At 38.9% G+C, this 21,227-nt stretch overlaps 1 protein-coding gene across 1 annotated transcript; it reads right to left on the bottom strand.

Moving 5' to 3' along the window:
* Positions 1 to 5,078: 5,078 nt before the first annotated feature.
* Psmc2 (proteasome 26S subunit, ATPase 2) lies at positions 5,079 to 20,031 on the bottom strand. Its single transcript, XM_090332926.1, has 12 exons — positions 19,890 to 20,031; positions 17,324 to 17,361; positions 16,573 to 16,654; positions 15,217 to 15,316; positions 10,653 to 10,784; positions 10,066 to 10,138; positions 9,661 to 9,756; positions 8,516 to 8,680; positions 7,555 to 7,642; positions 5,614 to 5,816; positions 5,423 to 5,519; positions 5,079 to 5,336 (listed from the first exon to the last, which is right to left on the bottom strand). The coding sequence occupies exons 1-12, from the start codon at positions 19,957 to 19,959 to the stop codon at positions 5,179 to 5,181; spliced, it is 1,302 nt and encodes a 433-aa protein (XP_090189052.1). The 5' UTR covers positions 19,960 to 20,031; the 3' UTR covers positions 5,079 to 5,178.
* Between the last annotated feature and the right edge of the window lie 1,196 nt (positions 20,032 to 21,227).

The raw sequence follows: 21,227 nt of genomic DNA on the forward strand, positions 1-21,227 counted from the left end.
CCTCTTGGCTGCACTGACGGTGCAGTGACATTTCTGTGACTATTTAGCATTGTCTTTGAAAGCTAAGCCCTTAATATTTTCTGTGATTCAGTACTTTACCCACAAATGGGATATGCTGTCACCAGAAAAGTAGAGAATCTTTGGTTCGGTACTCAAAGTATTTGGCTGTGCATTGTTTTTACTAAAAGAGAAAGTAAATCCACAATTTTCTAGATGTTCTTGTTTTGAAATAACTTTTTCTTAGTGTAGAAGTGACATAAAGGAATTCTGGATACCTTGAAAAAGTGGAAAAGAGAGGAGCACTAATTAAGACCTTAATGCATATCCTACTACATCTTTTTCTCTGCATATTGTTTTTCTTTTTTTTTTTTTTAGGTCAGGGATTGGGACTTGAACACCTGCCACTTTTGCTCACTGGCTAGTGCTCTACCGAGCCTTGCCTCCAACCCCTCTTTATATATTTTAACAAATATAAGTGATCAACAGTTTGTAACCTTTTTTTTTAAGTCAGCCATCTCGACTTTCTCATTCTGAAACATTTTTACTCCAGACCATATTCAAATTTCCCCAGATTGTCTAAACTTGCAATGTCTTTCATTGAAATTGGTCATGTCTCTTTTAGTCCTTTAAACTTATTGTAACCTAGAGCAGCTCCTTCTTTCTTGTCTTTTCCTAAAATAGACTAGGGCAGTTGTCTCACAGAATCCTACTGTATGCATTTGTCCAGTTGCTTATCATGGTATTGCTCCATTTCTCTTCCAAAAGCAAGAACTGGAAGTGTGTCTCAAGTGGTAGAACACCATCGGTAAGCAAAAACACTTGATCTGGTTGCTGATGGCTCATGCCTGTAATCCCAGCTACTCAGGAGCTGAGATTTGAGCAATATGATTCAAAGCCAGCTTAGGTACAAAGGTTATGAGATTCTTATCTCCAATTAACCACCAAAAAACAAAAGTGAAGCTGTGGCTCAAATGGTAGAGAGTAAAAAACCTCAGGGACAGCCCTGAGCCCTAGGGCTTGTACCATACAAATAAAAAGACTTGAGAGCAAAAGGCCTTAAGTTCAAACCCTAGAACAGCACAATAAACTTAAAAAAAATTTTTAACTCGTAACTTATAAGTAAATCCTCATCTCAAATGTTCTTTATATTGAAATGTTGAGGAGGTTGGTTCCTGAGCCAATTTTTCAGTAGTTCTTGTTCTTTGCTTTTGTTTTTGCCAGTCATGGGGCTTAAACTCAGGGCCTGAGTACTGTCTTTGGGCTTTCTCAAGGCTAGAGCTCTACCACTTAAGCCACAGCACCACTTCCAGCCTTTTCTATGTATGTGGTAGTGAGGAATTGAATCCAGGTCTTCAGGCATGCTAGGCAAACACTCTACCAGTAGGCCAAACTCCTGGCCCTTTAGTTTGTTTTTAAGCCTCACTATTTGACCTAAGTCTTCTGAGTGCTAGGATCATAGGCATGAACATGGTACTTGGCTTTCTTTTATTAGTTATTTCTAACAACAAACTCACAGTAAATTGAAGCACAGGCATTAACTAAACTATCTGAACCTCTGTTAATATTTGCTGCTAATAATTTGTCTACTTTTTCTTACTGTTATTTCAGTTTCATGAAGCCACACTGCCAGAAGAGGTCAGATCCCAGTAGAATTATCTTAGCATATTAACATAGTAGATATATTAGCACATAATATTAGCATGGATTTCTGAGTAACTTTATGAATTTGCTTCCAAACAGAACTCCTCCCTTGTAATGTTATCTCAACCTACAATGAGGTGAGATTTGCATGTAGAAACTTCTATGCAATCATCATTTGCAAGTTCAGATACATCTGCATTCTGACAGACTTTCGCCTTCTGAAAGAGCATGTAGCTGTAGAATCTAAGCTTATACTAGAAACTTTTGTAAAAACAGCCCACAGCATTTCAGCCACTCAAGTATCAAAAATATATAGTTGCATATTCTTTAGCAACAGTATTCAACATATGCCTTCTGCACAGTACTGTGTACAGGGAACAATTTATATATACATTGCTATTCAGTTCTTTCATTTTTCAAACCTACTTTGAGTAGCATTTCATCATGTACAGAAAAAGCACTTACATCTTTCCAGAGGTGGGGAAATATATTTTGCTCTTACATCTGAGAATGTAGTTCAAAAATAACCCATTTCACCTATATGTAAATACCCTGAATGTCTTGTTTCACACAGTAGGAAAAAAATGGTTTTGTAAAAAATGTTTTTTTTATCTTCCAAAGAATTAGTGTATAAGCTTACTGCTCTTCCCAGGCCTAAATAGTTGCACTATATGCCTTATTACACCTTGTTACTTTTCAGTCCTGATTCAAATTCTTCCTTATGATAATATGGTAAAGTCTTATTTTCAGGAAGGTCTTGCAAAATTTTCCTCAACTCCTGCACAATGTGTCAATGGTCCATGTCTGCCTCATGGATGGCTGAGGGACCTCATGGATGCAGACCAGGGACCAGGAAATTGCAGTGCATCATCATACACCCTGGTTTTCCATAAACACGTGGCAGCTAATGGTGAGAATCCCAACTGCAAATCTTATCCAGAGAGGGCCCCAGAGAAATGGAAGGGTATGGATCCTCTTCAAGCCCTGGGAGTAGCTCATTTGTAGTTTGCAGTCTAAAATACCCCCCATTCTGTGTGGTTTGACCATGTATTCTTACGTGTTTGCAGAAAGGAGGTATCCTATTGGCCTGTGAGTGTGTATTTTGAGAAAATGAGTCTTCCCTCTTGTGTGTATGGTGTTGTAGGTGTGTTTTCCTGTGTGTCGGGGTAGGGGGTGGGGGGTGTGCCCTTGTGTGGGGATGAGGGAGGGAAGGGTCTGTGGTGTGGTGGGGATGGCTTTGTCTATTTCATCTGCCCCTTTAAAGACAGTACTTCGATGTAAAGTCTCAAGGGAAACAAAGCTTCCTTGCTGAGTCTGTATGCTTTAGTAACTGCAAAAATGGTGTAGTCTTTTTGTGTGTGTGTGTGTACCTTTCAGGAATGCTTTTTGGACAGGATGTTTAGATTCCTAACAGTTTAGAGTGCTAATAAAAGTCTGATAACTGATTGAAAATATCTATAATTCTCCAAATAGACAGCTAATCAATATGCATCTAACAGTTTTTAAACACTTCAAATCTCTTTTTAAAAAAAAGTCAAAAGTTAGCTATGTACTCATTTACTCAGAATCAATGAAAGCTGAGCATTTAAAAAACCTTTTTGCCTTAAAAGAAATAATAAGAGGATTTTCATTATACTTGCTTTTGTGTAAGAGATAAACCTGAGCAGCATCCAGGAAGTGTTTTTGTGTTTTATAAGTTACACTTTCCAAATGTTAAAAATGCTTTTGAAGGAATTCTTACAGGACACTTTCCTAAAATCACAGTATTTTGCATCCTGACTTATCAATCTTGACATGTATGATATCCACACTTAGGTACAAATTCTCCTCAGCTTATGATGGGGTCATCTATTAATGACCCCATTATAATTCAAAGTAATACAAATCAGAATGCACTTAATATACCTCACTACTATGCATCATAGGAACAGTACACTGGAAATAGCAGCTGTGTACCCTAATGATTGTATCATTGTATACTTAATATGTAACCATCTTAATATGTAACGGAAATGTCAAGATTAGTTAGTTTTTATTATGTTAGGCCAGAGTGAGCTCAACACACCCTATTCAAGCTGCTCTGATTTTTGGATAAGACTACACGACAATGGTTGTGAATGTTTGTATTTAGTAAATTTGAACACTCAAAATCACATATCTCCATTCATTTACTTGGATATATTTTGTTGTATGCATAACCTGAAAGTGATCTGCTTTACTTTATACCTCAAAAAACCAACAAAAAGACTAGAGCAGAATTATAAAGAATAGATTTTCTGATCAAAAATCAAGGAAGAAAGAATTTGGTTGGATTTTATGAATGAAGGGCTCTAATTTTTCTACTTGAAAACTTTATTGCATTTCTTCTGTCAACTTTTTCTTCTGTAACAAAAAAATGTACCCAGCTCTTGCTATTTTCTATTTATTTATATTAAACTTCAATAAAAACACTGGTTATTGTGCTTTGGCTTCAGTATTTCCAGTGGTAAGCATAATTTTGGTAGGAAAGGGGATTTGATGATACTTGCACAAGAAATAATTTTTAAAGACAACTATTGAGAGCTCTAATATTTTTTTTAAATAACATCATATTGCCAAGTGCCAGTAGCTCACATCTGAAATCTTAGCTACTCAGAAGGCTGAGATCTGATGATCATGGCTCAAAACCAGCCTAAGCAGGAAAGTCCCTGAGACTCTTATCGTCAATTAACCACCAAAATTCCAGAAATGGAGGTGTAGTGCAAATGATACACTGTTGGCCTTGAGTACAAAAGAGTGCTAGGACCTGAGTTCAAGTCCCAGGGCCTGTATAAAAATAAAACAACGGTGGGACAAAAGGTGAATCAATTCAGCAGGGATATTAGATACTATGTTGGAAATGAACTATATAACTTGGGGAGAGGGGGTCAGAAAGGGAAAAACTGGGAGAAAATGAGGGAAGGTGTGACACTGTTCAAAAAGAAATGTGCTCATTACCTGATGTATGTAACTGTAACGCCTCTGTACACCACCTTTACAATGAAATTTAAAACAACATAGTATACATAAGAAGTCTAACTGAAGTTTATAATTTATAAAAATAGTAACTTTTCTCTATGAAGCCAATTCTGGATTTTCCAAATTATATGTACTTTCTTCTGCTTTCCTGGCTGCTACTTCACAATCCATTAACATCACCAATTCTTGATTAATGTGAAACCAGTCCAATGGCAAAGCAAAATATAGCAAATGTTTCTTTCACTTTTAATAGATTATTTTACCTCACAAATAAATTAGGAAACAGTGTTTTTGTATACGATTAGGTCAAGAATATCCACAGTCTTAGTAAGCACTTTGTATGAAATCTTTAAATAGGAATAGACATTATAACAAACTTCTTCTGCCTAATCATATTAAATACCACCTCATACTACAGAGAAAAGAAATCTGAAAGCACACAACTTTGAAATCATTTATTTTGTTGCAAGGTCGTTAATATCAAATACAAGTTTAGGATTACAACTGAAGGAAATGTTTTCATTTGCAAGCCTATGAGGCTTAGTTGTATGTCATATAGCGTGGAGTAGCACTGAATTTCGCATAGGACTTAATGACCTTATTTACAGCTTCCAAGAAATCCTTTTCAGTTGCAATTTTTCGCCGTGCTCGGATTGCAAACATACCAGCTTCTGTGCAGACACTTCTAATCTCAGCTCCTATATCAAACAAACAGAAACCGAATAGCCTTAATTAAAGCAGCTCAAATAGAGACCAGTAAAATAAGCAGCATCTCTTCACTTACCAGTGCTATTTGGACACAGTCGAGCTAACAGTTCAAATCTGATATCTCTCTCAACACTCATTGAACGAGCATGAATCTTAAAGATGTGAGTCCGACCCTAAAAATATAGGAATCAACAAGTATTAAAACAAACCAAATCACAGGGGAAAAAAAAAATTCATTCTTTTTCTATAATGAAATTCTTTTCTTACCTCTAAATCAGGTAGACTAAATTCAATCTTTCTGTCCAGTCTCCCGGGCCTCATCAGTGCTGGATCTAAAGTATCAGGTCTGTTTGTGGCCATCAGCACTTTAATGTTGCCTCGAGGATCAAAACCGTCCAGCTGATTGATCAGCTCCAACATTGTCCTCTGTACCTCATTGTCTCCTCCAGCGCCATCGTCAAATCGAGCCCCTGAGAATACAAAAAAGAAGTACATGGGCACTTGTGCTAGTGCTGCACATAGCTTGCACTGGAGTCTCTGGCCAAGTACACAAACTGCTTTGAATCAAATCCTAGAATAGCCTATTCTACATAAAACTAGAGGGGGAATCTTTGCTTTAGGAAGAATTCACAGGGCTGGGAATGTGGCTTAAAGGTAGAGTACTTGCCTAGAATGCATGAAGTCCTGGGTTCTAAATTGATTCTATTAGTGTCAATATCAAATATTTTCCATTTCTACTAAAGAGCACTAAGTTTAAGACTTGAAGTGTTCCTAGAGTTACATTGTTAAATAAAGGCATAATTCTAGTCAGCAAACTTTAGGAAAAAGTGATATATCACTATCTTTATGTAGTTGCACAAAGGAGTTTCAATTCAACATGCCAGTTTATGAGTACAATGCATTTATCACACTGTTAAAGTGTGGAAATGTGTCATAGGAATGAAATTTGTACAAAAACAAAGGCTTTGACATGTCAATTCTATATAATAATTCTTTTAGGGCCAGGAGTTTCCAGCATGCAGGAAGCCCTGGAAAAAGTGGTGCTGTGGCTCAAGTGGTAGAGTGCTAGCCTTGAGAGAGCCCAAGGACAGTGCTCAGGTCCTGAGATCAAGCACCAGGACTGATTTTAAAAAAAAAATTATTTTTCCTTTCTAGGTTATCCCTAATGTTTATGAAATCTGGCTTTAATATGCCAGACTTGATTGGAAAAGAAGCTAAATGACAGCTTGAGGCCCTGAGGTTAAGCCCTAGTATTAGGAGAAAAAAAAAAATCTAACAACGGATGCTGGAAGGGATGTGGCCAGGAGGGATCACTACTACACTGTTGGTGGGAGTGCAAGCTCATTCAACCACTATGGAAAGCAGTATGGCAGTTCCTCAAAAAACTAAACATAGAACTCCCCTATGACCCAGCAATTCCACTACTTGGCATTTACCCAATCGTCCAGAAACAAGGACATAACAATGTTCATTGCAGCACTATTTACCATAGCAAAGATATGGAACCAACGCAGATGTCCCTCAGTTGATGAGTGAATCAACAAGATGTATTTATACACAATGGAATTCTATGCTGCTGTCAGAAAGAACAACATCGCCCCATTCCTTAGGAAATGGAAAGACTTAGAAAGAATCATAGTAAGTGAAGTAAGCCAGAATGAAAGGAACATAGGCCCAATAGTCTCCCTCATTTGTCATATTCAGTAGAAATCTTGGGCTCTCCTAACAGAGATTTACAATAGAACAAAATCTAGAGACATTAGGCCAAATAGTATGACCCTAAACATAAGGATCTCTAGGATAAGGAAACAAAAGCCATATAATGAGTGATTGTTGTCCTTAATGTACTATGTTATCTCTCATCTCTTTTGCCATCCCTGGTTATCTCATATTGTTACAATATTTCACCTTGTTATCTGATATATTTTATATGTGCTTAATTGGTCATTTGAAATTGGATAGGGAAGGGGGGAAATCAAGATGAGTGGGGGGGGGTGGTGGGTGGGAAGGATGGGAGGGAAATAGGGACCATGTCATGAGAAAGGGTATCAGTGTTTGTGAAGTTACACACCTTCTATCTGGTCAATATAATGTAACCCTTCTATTAATCACAATTTTAAAAAAAAAAGCATAGAAGTCTAATGTATATCACTTCAGAGCTTTCATGAAACCTAATCCTAAACTGATGCATTAAAATATCATTCATACCTCCAATGGCATCAATTTCATCAAAGAAGATAAGACAGGCTTTCTTTGTTCTGGCCATTTCAAAGAGCTCACGAACCATTCGAGCCCCCTAATGAGAAAAGTTGATGTATTAATCCAGAGTTGGTTTTAAAATACAATGAACAGTATTTTTGTTCACACTTTTCATTATTCCTGCAGGATGCCCAATCATTACTATCCAAAGCTATTTTGAAAATTCTTGTTAGCTAAACCAAATAAAAGCATCATTCTACTCAGAAAAACTAGAAGAAATTACAGCCTTCATCTTACCAACTCATGCAGCTCCCCTTTCTTTTTTTGCAGGTTGTAGGGCTTAAATTCTGGGCCTGGGTAATGTCCCTGAGCTCTTCAGCTCAAGGCTACCACCCTACCCCTGGAGCCATAGCACCATCTCCAGTTAAGTGGATAATTAGAGATAAGAGTCTCATAGACTTTAGTGCCTGGGCTGGCTTTGAACCTTGATCCTCAGATCTCAGCCTCCTGAGTAGCTAGGATTATAGGCATGAGCCACCAGGCCCAGCCCCTCTCTAATTCCTATTTCTTAGATATACTAATCATTAATAGTTTTCAGACTATCTATCTATCTAAATATCTATATCCCTAGACTCACTCCTTAAGTATAACCATGAGCATACATACAGACATACCATGTTCTGTGTTTCTCAGAAAACCACAAGAAATTGTCCCTCAAATAAGATTTCATTTATGCAGTATTTCTGGGGTCTAACGTCACAAACCAAATATGTATGAAGTTTCATCCTTGCTTCCAAATGATCACAGGCAGAGGCTGCTGGCTTCTTGGCTTCTAAAGTAATTATAGTTAATCATTCCACAAATTTCAGGACTTAGTTCCTCAATGTGGAATGATAGTTAAAATTTTATTTACACCTTATAAATCTTCTACAGAGCTGCAAATTCATTTATTTTGGAAAATGTACTTTACCTCACCAACATATTTCTGTACAAGTTCGGATCCAATCACTCGAATGAAGCAAGCATCAGTCCTATTAGCCACTGCCCTGGCACACAGTGTTTTGCCTGTGCCTGGGGGCCCGAACAGCAGCACTCCCTTTGGAGGCTCAATACCAAGGTTAACAAACCTCTCTGGCTGTAAAAAAGGACACAATTTTTACACTTACTTATGTATCATAAAAATAAGACACCAAAAAACAGGTCTACAATTTTTATGTGTTACCTAAATAAGAAAATAGCCTTATTCTAAGATATAAAATCTAAAAAGAAAAAGAAATGACCAAACTCGATTCCACATCAACATGTAGGGCATGTACTGAGTCTTAACAAAATGTTTCCCTCATTTTCAAGAGCTAGTGTTGGGAGAAAGCAAAGGAAGGGGTGACAGTGTCCAAAAAGAACTAATTACCTAACAGTAACCCCTCTGCACAACCCCTTAATAATGTAACAATAAAATGTATTTTTAAAAACCTAGTATTCATGTCAGGTGCAGTGGCTCAAGACTGTGATCATAGCTAGTTGGGAGGTAAATATTGGGGAATCACAGTTAGAGGCCAGTCCAGGAATAAAATTTCAGGAGACCTCAACTGAACCAATGGTTGGGTGTGCATTCACACATCTGTTATCTCAGTCACAGAACTACAATATCTGGGCTAACTGGCACGTGGCTATCATCCCAGGAACACAGAACAAGTAAAAGATCAAAGCTCAGGCTGGTATGGATATAAAGTATACTTCCAAAACAGTATTTAAAGAATGAAAGCACTGTTGCTGCTTTCCATTATTCTCCCAAGTTTAGTTTTTTTCCTCTTGAAGAATAAGAACACCTACCTTCTTCTATACCTGCAATGTATCTAACATATTGTTAGAGATTATGTCTCCATTTCCTTTGACAATGTAATCAGCAAATCTTTCTTTCTAAAAATACACAACCACTCAATATGTTTCGGCTGCTCTCCTCTTAAACTTACCTTTCCATACCTCTAGCTCTCAAAAAAAAAAAAAAATTTCATTAAGGAAACCATTAAACCCAAAACTAATATACAAGTAATTTAGTGACCAATACACAATTAACTATTATGTGCTTACACAAAGAAATTTAAATGCAACACTTACATGAAGCAGTGGGGTCTCAACTACTTCCCGCAATTTCTCAATCTGCTCCTTACAGCCACCAACATCACTGTATGTGACATCAGGTTTTTCCTCCACCTGAAGGGGTATAATTGCAGCAGTCATAGACTTCAGTCTCATTAAGATAAATCAGACCATAACAAGAACTTTACTGAAAATGAACTTACACTGCCCCATGTCCTAGAAGTACTTGTATATTATATTAGGATATTAACAAGCTCGACAGAATACCACTGAAGACTTTCACATTTGAATGTCTTTAAGTTTGGTAACTCTTTAGCACATACCTGTGTATTAACAGTTTAAGTTTTTTTTTTTTTCACTTTTATGGGCATAGAGACAATTATATTGCAAGTCATGCCAACTGTTTTTCACATAGTATCTTACCTGCATCATGGTCACTGTTGGGTCAATCTTAGGAGGCAGTGGAATATGAATTTGATACTTATTTCTGTCCACACTAAGGAAATAAAAAAAAACAATCATGTTTTTTACATTTTCACAAGGTTTGTATATTTAATTGTTTAGCCTCAAAACCTTATTTTAAGCAAGCATAAGAAACAGATCTCCACAAGTTACGTAAACAGTGTGAAAACTCAAGACATCAAAACCAATCTAAAATGGCCTATGCTTCAAAGGATAGCAATGAACTCCTGACACAAAGGGAAAGGAATGATTTTTAAATGTTTTCTGAATGATTGTAACCATTTATCATCATAAATGTCCGCAAGCAAGCATTTCCCCTACCTAAACCATTTTAAATGGACTGGTAAGCTCAGCTCTAAAATTCTACCCTTAAATATGACATTTGAAGCCATACATAAGCAATAGTAGTAAGAATGAGAAGGTGAAGCCAGTGGGAAGTGTAACTGTACTTCATTACTAAATTGTACATTAGTAAATTAAATTGTACATTAAATAAATGTTTCATGGTATCTTTAGTGAAAGAAGCACACTGCAAATAGAAATCTTACCCAACTCTCATCCCTTCTTCAATGTCAGTAGGTGCCACCTGGTCACTGAGGTCCACCACAAACTTGGCAAACTGCTTCACATTGATAATGTATTTTGGGTCCTCCGAATCAGCATTGATTATCTTTGTACACCTACAACAGCAAAAAGGTTGATAAAAAGCAAAGGAGCCATACCAAACTCATTTATGAAGCTAATATTACACTCATCCCCAAACCAGAGAAAGACCCAACAAAAAAAGAAAACTACAGACCTATCTCTCCAATGAACACAGACACAAAACTCCTCAATAAAATACTAGCCAACAGAATCCAGAAACAAATTTTAAAAATTATACACTACAAAAAAAATTATACACTACGATCAAGTAGTGCATCCCATAGATGCAAGGCTGGTTTAACATTCACAAGTCAATCAATGTAATACATCATATCAATAGAGCTAAGGATAAGAATCATACGATAATCTCTCTAGACATGGAGAAGGCATTTGAGAAAATACAACATCCATTCACGTTAAAAGCACTAGAAAAAATAGAAATAAGAGGTACATTCCTTAAAGTAATTAAAGCCATATATGAAAAACCTACAGCCAGTATTATACTACATGGTGAAAGACTAGAACCATTTACCTTAAAATCAGAAACCAGACAGGGATGCCCACTCTCTCTACTTCTCTTCAATATAGTGCTGGAACCCTTTGCCAGAGCAATAGGGTAAGAGAAGGACATCAAAGGGATCCACATAGGGAAAGAAGAAATTATACTATCCCTATTCACAGATGACATGATCCTCTACCTGAGTGAACCAATAAGCTCCACTACCAAACTCCTAAAATTAATAAAGCAAAGTGGCAGGATACAAAATTAACCTGCAAAAGTCAGTAGCCTTCCTGTACACCAACAATACACAAACAGAAGTCCAAATCAAGAAAATGATCCCATTTGCAATAGCCCCAAAAATAATAAAATACTTAGGAATTAACTTAACCAAAGTTGTAAAGGAATTATTTAATGAAAACTATAAAAGCCTAATGAAAGAAATTAAAGAGGATACCAGGAAATGGAAAGACATTCCATACTCATGGGTAGGGAGGACCATACTGCTAAATATTTTGGCCATACTGCCAAAATTGATATACAAATTTAATGCAATCCCCATCAAAATCTCAAAGACATTCTTTACTGAAATAGAGGTATAATCCAAAGGTTCATATGGAACAACAAAATACCTAGAATAGCCAAAACAATTCTAGGCAAAAAGAGCAATGCAGGTGATATTACAATACCAGAGTTCAAACTCTACTATAGAGCCATACAGAAAGCTAAAAATTGACCCTAGCCTTTCACCATGTACAAGCATTAACTCAAAATGGATCAAAGACCTCAATATCAGACCAGAAACATTGAAACTACCACGTGGTAAGAGTTGGAGAGACACTGGAATTCATAGGCAGAGGCAAAAACTTCCTGAACAGAATCCCAGGGTCACAACAGATTGGAGAGAGACTCGATAAATGGGACTACCTAAAAATAAAAAGTTTCTGCACAGATAAAAGCGTAGCTACTAAAGCAGAGAGACAGCCAACCGGGCCGGGAGTTTGGCCTAGTGGTACAGTGCTTGCCTAGCATGCACAAACACCCAGGTTCAATTCCTTGGTACCACATACTTAGAAAAAGCCAGAAGTGGTGCTGAGGCTCAAGTGGTAGAGTTCTAGCCTTGAGAAAAATCCAAGGACAGTGCTCAGGCCCTGAGCTTAAGCCCAAGACTGGCAAAAAAAAAAAAAAAAAAAAAAAAAAAAAGAGACAGCCAACCAACTGGGAAAAGATATTTACTAATAATACATCAGACTAATGCTTAATATCCAGTATCTACAGGGAACTCAGGAAACTAATCCCCGCTCCCCCAAACCCAACAAACCTATCACTAAATGGGCGAGGGAACTAAAGAGAGACTTATCAAAAGAAGAGGTTAAAATAGCAGAAAAGCACATGAGAAAATGCTCATCAACCATGGTCATAAAGGAAATGCAAATAAAAACAATCCTAAAATACCACCTTACCCCAATTAGAATGGCAAAGGTTTTGAACTCAGACAATGACAGATGTTGGCAGAGTTGTGCAAAAAAAGGAACCCTACTGCACTGCTGGTGTAAGCAAGTTCAGCCATTCTGGAAAGCAGTGTGAAGGTTTCTTAAAGAACTGAAAATAGACCTTCCCTATGATCCCGCCATACCACTCCTGGACATCTATCCTGAACATCATAACCCAGGATGTGATAAGGACACCTGCTCAGCTATGTTCATCTCTGCACTATTCACAATAGCCAGGCAATGGAAACAATCCAGGTGCCATACTGCAGATGAATGGATATAAAAAATGTGGTATATATATATATATACAATGGAATTCTATATAGCCAACAGACAAGATAAAATAATGGCATTTACAGGGAAGTGGATAAATCTAGAGCAAATCATGTTGAGTGAGACAAGTCAAGACCAAAGGAACAAAAGGCGAATGGTATCCTTAATCTGTGGCTATTAGATCTAAACAGTACAAGAGCAATGACTCAATACTTGTGTACCCAATGTTATGGACATGATATTGGAAATACAAATACAACTACATAGGCATAAAAATTTATGACTCTATAGACATAATGTTACATTATATAGATGGATATATATCTATGACATACAAATCCTCAGCCTAATTTTAATTATGTTCTAAAATCTAAGTGCCAGTGATTGTATATAGATTCCCTCCTTGAATACTTGTTTGTTAAATACATCATTTGAAATATGATGCAAAAATTAATGCTAATATTTTTTTTAATAAAAAAAAACCTAAGGGAAAATATAGAAAATTTTCATGACCTTAAAAAAAAAAAAGGTTGATTAAAGAACCTAAACCACTAATAACAAATTTAAGTAACCAGTCTCTCCCCAGGGCATCCAGTATAAACTAAAACAACAGAAACTGGGGCCACTGCTAAAGAACCATTCTAGGCTCCACTTAACTTTAACTAAGCAAGCCATAAAATTTTTGAAAGACACAGTCTCATGGAAGATTAAACCCAACTATTTCATTAAGGTGTCTGTCTATAAAGTGTGAAGCCCTGTGTTCAAATACCAATACTGCAGGGAAAGAAAAAAAAAGCCAAAAAAAGCAAGAAATTATGCACAGACCATAATACAGCCAACAGGAACTTGCCCGGGGGAAGTTCAATTGTTAGTTTGATACTGGTTAACACCAGTATCAAAGAACTAAAGAAAGCTATATCTTTAGAATTAATACAAAGTATAGGAACAATGTCATACCAAATGGAAACTATCAATAAAGAGAAAGGTAAGACTGAATATTATTTGGCCATAAAAATAAATGAAGATTAGGTATAAGCTACAACACAGATTTCAAAATTGTAATTTTTATTTCATAATCACTTCTAGTAATCTACCATACAGAAATGTAAACACAGAGAAATACTTAACATGAATGCTTACTACAGCTTTGTGTGTGACAGACTGTAATCACCTTCAATCTATGGATTATATATTTTTATTTTTTTACCAGTCCTGGGGCTTGAACTCAGGGCCTAAGCAATGTCCTTGGGCTTTTCTCAAGGTTAGAGCTCTACCACTTGAGTCACAGCACCACTTCCAGTCTTTTCTATGTATGTGGTACCGAGGAATTGAACCCAGGTCTTCATGCATGCTAGGCGAACACTCTACTACTAGGCCATGCTCCCGGCCCCTGGATCACATATTTTTTTTTTTTTTCTCAAGGCTAGAACTCTACCACTTGAGCCTCAGCACCACTTCCAGCTTTTTGCTATGTATGTGGGGTACCGAGGAATTGAACCCGGGTCTTCGTGCATGCTAGGCAAGCACTCTACCACTAGGCCAAACTTCCAGCCCATGGATCACATATTTTTTTAAAGACAGAAAACTTGAGCTTAAGAGCTCAGGGACAAACACCCAGGCCCAGAGTTCAAGCCCCATGACTGACAAAAAAATAAAATAAAAATTTTTAAAAAGACAGAAAATAAAATAAGAAGTACAACAAGTAATTTCCAAGGTGTAGTTACATCTGACAAATAACCTCAAGGTATGCTTCTTCTTATGAAGACATGAACTTGAAGATTTACAGAAAAAGAACAGCAGAACCAAACATTTTTCTGTAATTACGTTTGAGGAAGAGGCAATGGGGAAATGAAAATAAGAAGGAAGGTTTTTCATACTTAGTTCTGTACCTTTCTTAACATATCAATCATCTACACGATTACGTATTTCTCAATTAAGACATAAGATTTCAGCTGGGAAGGTGGCTTAGTGGTAGAGTGCGTGAAGCCGTGGGTTTGATTCCTTAGTAGCACATAAACAGAAAAGGCAGGAAGTGGCACTATGACTTTAGTGGTAGATTGCTAGCCTTCAGCAAAAGAAGCTCAGAGACAGTGCCCAGGCTCTTTTTTGGCCCTAAGATTGGCAAAAAAGAAAAAAAGACTTAAAATTTCAAATGCAGACACTCATACAGAAGTCTCTGTGTGGAATGAGCATTCTTCATACCTTGCAACCTGTAAAGGTTGTTCACTCTGTAGAGTTTGCTTATCAGCAGCCAAATCCCAGAGTGCTGGTGGTGCCAGGCCAGTGTCAGACTCTTTAATGCCTACAAGAGAAAATTACAAAATTCACTGAAATGCCGTGTCTTCCCTAGAATAAGCTTTCTCTCCAGCACTACCAACCCTTTGGATGGAGTAACTTGTACGAATTGCCCTGTTGCATTTATGGGAAGGTTAGAAACATCTCAGTCCTCTAGCCACTAAATGTCACTAATTCCATTTTCTATCTAGTTATGAGACTCAAGATCTTTCTCAACTTTGCAAATTAGGAGTTTAGAGGGTACAGTAAGGTCAATCCAAGTGAAACTAATTCTCAAACAAAAAATTTAAAAACAAATCAATACTACCAGAGGCTAGTGGCTCAAGCCACTACTAGCTACTAAGAAAGCTCAGATATGAGGATCCATGGTTCAAAACCAGCCCAAATAGTAAAGTCTTACCTCTTACTGAAAATTAACCACTAAGAGCTGTAAGTGATTGAGTGCTAGACTCAAGAAAAAAGTTCAGGGATGGCATTCAGGCCTGGAGGTCAAGCCCCAAGACTAGCACATATACACAATCAGTGCCACACTTGACTGTTTTCATGTAGGTCAGAAACCTCCACTCAATTTCCCAAAATGAAAACTTCTAACTACCAGGCAATAATGGCCAATCTAATATTCTGTGAAATCACATCATCACATCTTCATTCATAAAAAGATTGTGGCTTGTTGGAGTTCACTAAACTAGTCTTTGACTAACAGGAACATTGCTTGCTTAGAAGATGATGTTTTTCAGTGTATGAGCATTAAACCTGGCTGCAAAAACAAAAAATCAATGAAAAGGATTTATTAGAGTCTGGCACTGTGGCTCACGTCTGTAATCCTAGCTACTCAAGAGGCTGAGATCTGAGGATCCCAGTTCAAAGCCAGCCCGGGCATTGTCTCTGAGCTCTTCAGCTCAAGACTACCACCCCACCCCTTAAGCCACAGCACCACTTCCAGTTTTCTAGTGGTTAACTGGAGATAGGAGTCTCATGGATTTTAGTGCCCAGGCTGGCTTTGAAATACAATCCTCAGATCTCAGCCTCCTGAGTAGCTAGGATTACAGGTGTGAGCCATGGCGCCCAGCTTATCCTTGGGCTTTCTCAAGGCTAGTGCTCTACCACTTGAGCCACAGTACCACTTCTGGCTTTTTCTGTGCAAGTGGTACTAAGGAATTGAACCCAGGGCTTCGTGTATGCTTGGTAAGCACTCTACCACTAGACCACACTCCTGGCTCTTAGCATACCCTTTAAAGAAAGGAAATGGGAATAGATACATACCAGTGAGCTCATTAATTTTCTTAAGGAGTTGTTGGATGTCATCCTCAACTTGCTTGATCTGCCTAGAGTAAGTGCTCTGCCCCTGAGTGATGAAGATGAGTATTGTTAGGATATCAGCATACCAACAACTAAACAAGACTTAAAAAAAATATATATTAAGTTACAGTCTTAACAGGTTTTTTTTGTTTTGTTTTTATTGTCAGTCATGGGGCCTGAACTCGGACCCGGGATGCTATTCCTGAGCAATTTTGCTAAAAGCTAGAGTTTTACTACTTGAGTTACAGTGCCACTTCTGGCTTTTTCTAAGTAGTTTTTCATTGGGAGTTCCCCAGACTTTCCTGCCTGGGTTAGCTTTGAATTGCAATCCTCAGATGTCAGCCCTCTAAGTAGCTAGGATTATAGGCATGTGTCACTGGTGACTTAATAGTTTTTAATTAAATGACAAAATCTTTACAGTTTTTTTATTATCACAAAGCTTGTGAAGTAGAAACAAGGAGAATATCATTCTCAGAAAAACTCCTAAACCCATGATTTTCCCCTATTATGCCAGCAAGCAAAGTACCAAATGAAAATACACCATTTGCATGCACTTAAACTTTAAAATTCTAAGCTAATTCAGCAATATACATTGTGAAAAGTCAACATTGGTGTGATTATTTCAAATGTTTTCAATAGAGTACCAGACTTACATTAAGAAACATTATATTTATAAAAACTACATCTACTGTTTATAGTCATTTAAAGGACTTACGTAAGTTTTCAACAAGGCAATGTCTCCCTCATCCAGGGCTTAAAAAAAAAAAAAAGGTAAGACACATGAGATTCAACAAGAAGTCGCTGATAACTTTACGTTCAAATGTTTTGAGTTCCAAAAATTGAATAAAAATCACGTTTATGATTATTATGATAAACATGTTTATAAACATAAATATTCAAGAGTGTACAGATTTAAAGAGCTTTTAGCTAATTGGGGAAAGGAAGACAAACATGGAGTACATATCCACCTACTCTGTGTTTTCTATAGTACATGTATAAAACACGATCATGGCTAAGTTGTGGAATAGGCTGGGTGGGGGAGGGGGGATGGAAGGTTATGTATTTACTTGGTAATTTCTGAAGAAAAAAAATTTAATCTCTCTGAGCATTGATTTCATCACCTGAAAACCAGAAATAATAGATTAATCTTCATCACTTCTGAAAAGATCCAAGAAGATACAAATGAATACATAAAATACTGTATGAAGGATAATAACCTAGAAAAACACAGATATCAGTACAAACAGATGAAATCCTAAATTTCCATAGCTCAGCTGTGACTTAGGTACTGGAATAGGTAGAGCACCTCTGAGGTTTTCAGTGTCTTAAAATTCAGAAAGGGGCTGGGAATGTGGCTTAGTGGTAGATCCCTTGATCCTGGATTCGATTCCTCAATACCACATAAACAGTAGAGGCAGGAAGTGGCACTATGGCTCAAGTGGTAGAGTGCTGCCCTTGAGCAAAAGCAGCTCAAGAACAGTGCCCAGACCCTGAGTTCAAGCCCCAGGAGGGAGGGAGGGAGGGAGGGAGGGAGACAGACAGACAGACAGAGAACTGGGATCCAGTGACTCACATCTGTAATCCTAGCTACTCAGGAGTCTGAGATCTGAGGAATACAGTTCAAAGCCAGTGAAGGCAAGAAAGTCTATAAGACTCATCTCCAATTAACAACACACACAAAAAAGTGGAGCTGCGACTCAAGTGGTAGAGCACTAGCCTTAAAACAAGTACAGGGTCAGGGACCAGGTCCATTATGGGTGCACATACATACACAATATGTTAAAGAGAAAAGCCATGGAACAAAGAAAACTTTCATTGGGATGAAGCCATAAGTGATGAAGAAAGGATGCTAGAAGAGTTACACCATACCACAAAAAAGAAACAAAATATGACATTTCAAAGTAGCTTATAAGAAAAAAGAAAACAGCACAAAGATGAAACTACAAAAACAACTACTAGTGAAAAAATTTTTTCAAAATGGTGGGCATATTTCATGCTCCAAGTGAAAACATGTCAACTGGCACAGTCTCCGTGGAGGGTGAGTTGGCACTATCAAAAATACAACTCTAGGGGCTGGGAGTGTGGCCTAGTGGTAGAGTGCTTGCTTAGCATGCATGAAGACCCGGGTTCGATTCCTCAGTACCACATACTTAGAAAAAGCCGGAAGTGGTGCTAAGGCTCAAGTGGTAGAGCTCTAGCCTTGAGAAAAGTCCAAGGACAGTGCTCAGGTCCTGAGCTTAAGCCCAGGACGGGCAAAAAAAAAAAAAAAAATACTACTCTAGTTTTAAAACCCCCTCATTGTAACAGACATGTGGTAATTTCATGAACAAGATGTCTCAGGAAAAGCCTGAATGTCCATTATTATCTCATTGTACACACCCATATAACGGGACATTTTGCACACACAGAGAAAACTAAAATTCAGCATTAAAAGGAATGATGTGGAGGTAAAAGACGGAAGGGGTAACACTGATCAAGATGCGTCATACTTATACACTGACTTGTTGAACTGAAACCCCTTGATATAACTACTTAAAGATAATAAATAAGCATCATAATGGCCGAGTATTCCAGTATGCTACATTTATACAAAAAAACAAACCAAATAGACGCGGACATGTCTTGTGTAGACGTAGAAACATGTCTAGAAAGACATGTGAAATGGTATGTGGCCTCCAACTTTTCAAATCTATGTCTTCTAACTCTTGAGTTTTGAACCTTGTGAAGCCATTACTATCTAGTCAAATACATGACGGTGCCTTACAGGAAAATTATATCTGAGGTTTTTGGCAGTCACACTGAGGGACTGGGACAACCACCAGCAAGGTTTGGAAACGTCTGAGTCTTTGGTGTCGGTCTTAGGGCCTGGGCGCTGTCCCTAGCTTTTTGTTGTTGTTCGAGGTTTCTGCTCCACCACGTGAGCCGCGGCTCCACGTCCGGCTTTCGGTGCCACGGGGAGCTCCGCGTCTCGGGGATTCTCCAGCCCGCGATCCTCGGATGGCAGCCTCCTGAGAGGCCGGGATTGCAGGCGCGAACCAGCGCTTCCCGACGGCCAGGGAAGCTCCAGGAAAGCCTGGAAGGCCCGGCGCAGCGCGGAGCTCCTTCCACAAGCGCCCCACGGACAGCGGAGAACCGAGAGGAAGTTCAATACAGACCGTGGGGTGAGCGCCAAGGCGACTCGGCCGCCATGGAGCGTCAACCCGGGACGCAGCCGGTCCGTCCGCGCCCGGCAGCAGGTCACCCGCACCCGCGTCGGTCCCACTTCGGCCGCGTCCACTAACCTCGGATGGGCTTGTCGTCCTTCTCGTCCTCCTTGGTTTTCCGCTGGTCGGCACCCAGGTAATCGGGCATTTTGGGAGATGCGAGAGCCTCAGCGACCGACTGATTACACAGCACCTTCCCCGCTTCCGGCGGTGTCCTCCTTTTCCCTTCCCCACCGGAAGTAGAGCCGGGCGCCGGAACTCATCTACACCGCGACGGATAGGCGGAAGGACGCCCGGTCGGAAAGGGGTGCGTGCACAGACTGCGGACTGGTGGAAGGATTGCGTCTGGTCTTGGTCCATCGCCGCCTCTGTTTTTTTGTTTTGTTTTTTGTTTTTCTTCTTCTTTTTAAGATTCCCGAGTAATGAATTTCAAGACCAACTCTGGCTCAGTCTATGATTCTGTGTGTGGGTGCCGGGGCCTGAACTCGGATCCAATAGGGTTATTTGATGTCAGAATGGAGCTCTAGGTTGTAGTGATTTAATTCCTCGTTGGGAACTGACTTGGTCCTCCCCAGGCTATTATCGACCCCTGTTCGCCGGTGTGGACTCCACTTCAGTGATGCACTATCACTGTACATTCACATTGGGAGGTTATCGGGCTTCTTAGTGTTTGTGGGGCCGAAGTAACCACACTCCAGGGGGTGGCTGGCTTTGTGAGGCATGTTGATTTTCCAATGCACAGCTATTTCAAAGCTCCACCGGTCAAAAGTGAGAGGAAGACAGTTCCTTCCTTCTTCAAGGGCTCACCTTGGGGATGCCCAGAGAAGGGTGTGGGAAAGCCGTGGTCGCCTGCAGTGAACACTCTGAGCTAGGTCAGCAGTGAGCTGCCCGGCGGTGGTGAAAGGAACTTGTTGAGTGCTGTGACCGTGCAGCAGAGACGTGGCTGTGCCTGAGGTACTGAAACCCACGTCCTACACACCTGCTGAGCACTTCATTAGAATTGCCTCAGCTGTCGAACACCTGTGTTCTTTTCAGCAGTTGTTCCAATAGAAGGGTATTCTGTGAAGACGAATCCGATCATAAAGGCCTTCTCGTTAGATTCTCCTTGACTACTGACTTATTAACGACCGATTACACCCATCGAATAAGATTTCCCACAGGTGATGACAGTAATGTCTGTGAAAACTCGGGGAGCACTAGAACTGAAACAATGAGCCAGCTAGGCCACTCCTGAGAATGGACGTCTTAAACTGAATTTTCCCTAATCATTTCTGTATTTAAACTTAATGTTATTGTCCGTATGTTGAAGATGCAGTGTCTTGTTGTGCCACACGTAAGAACTTCTTTGCTCTGCCATATTTTTTCCTAACAAAACTTTCTGTCACTTTCACTATTTAGCATCATTGTTTCCTGAAA

Source organism: Megascapheus bottae, chromosome 5, assembly GCF_031878675.1.
Source record: "Megascapheus bottae isolate mThoBot1 chromosome 5, mThoBot2.hap1, whole genome shotgun sequence".
Taxonomy (NCBI): Eukaryota; Metazoa; Chordata; class Mammalia; order Rodentia; family Geomyidae; genus Megascapheus; species Megascapheus bottae.

Coding starts and splice junctions, on each gene's coding strand:
- Psmc2 (XM_090332926.1), bottom strand. CDS start 19,959: ATGCCCGATTACCTGGGTGCCGACCAGCGGAAAACCAAGGAGGACGAG. Junction 10,139..10,652: donor GAAGAAGGGATGAGAGTTGG/GTAAGATTTCTA, acceptor TTATTTCCTTAG/TGTGGACAGAAATAAGTATC. Junction 5,520..5,613: donor TTAGTCTACCTGATTTAGAG/GTAAGAAAAGAA, acceptor CTATATTTTTAG/GGTCGGACTCACATCTTTAA.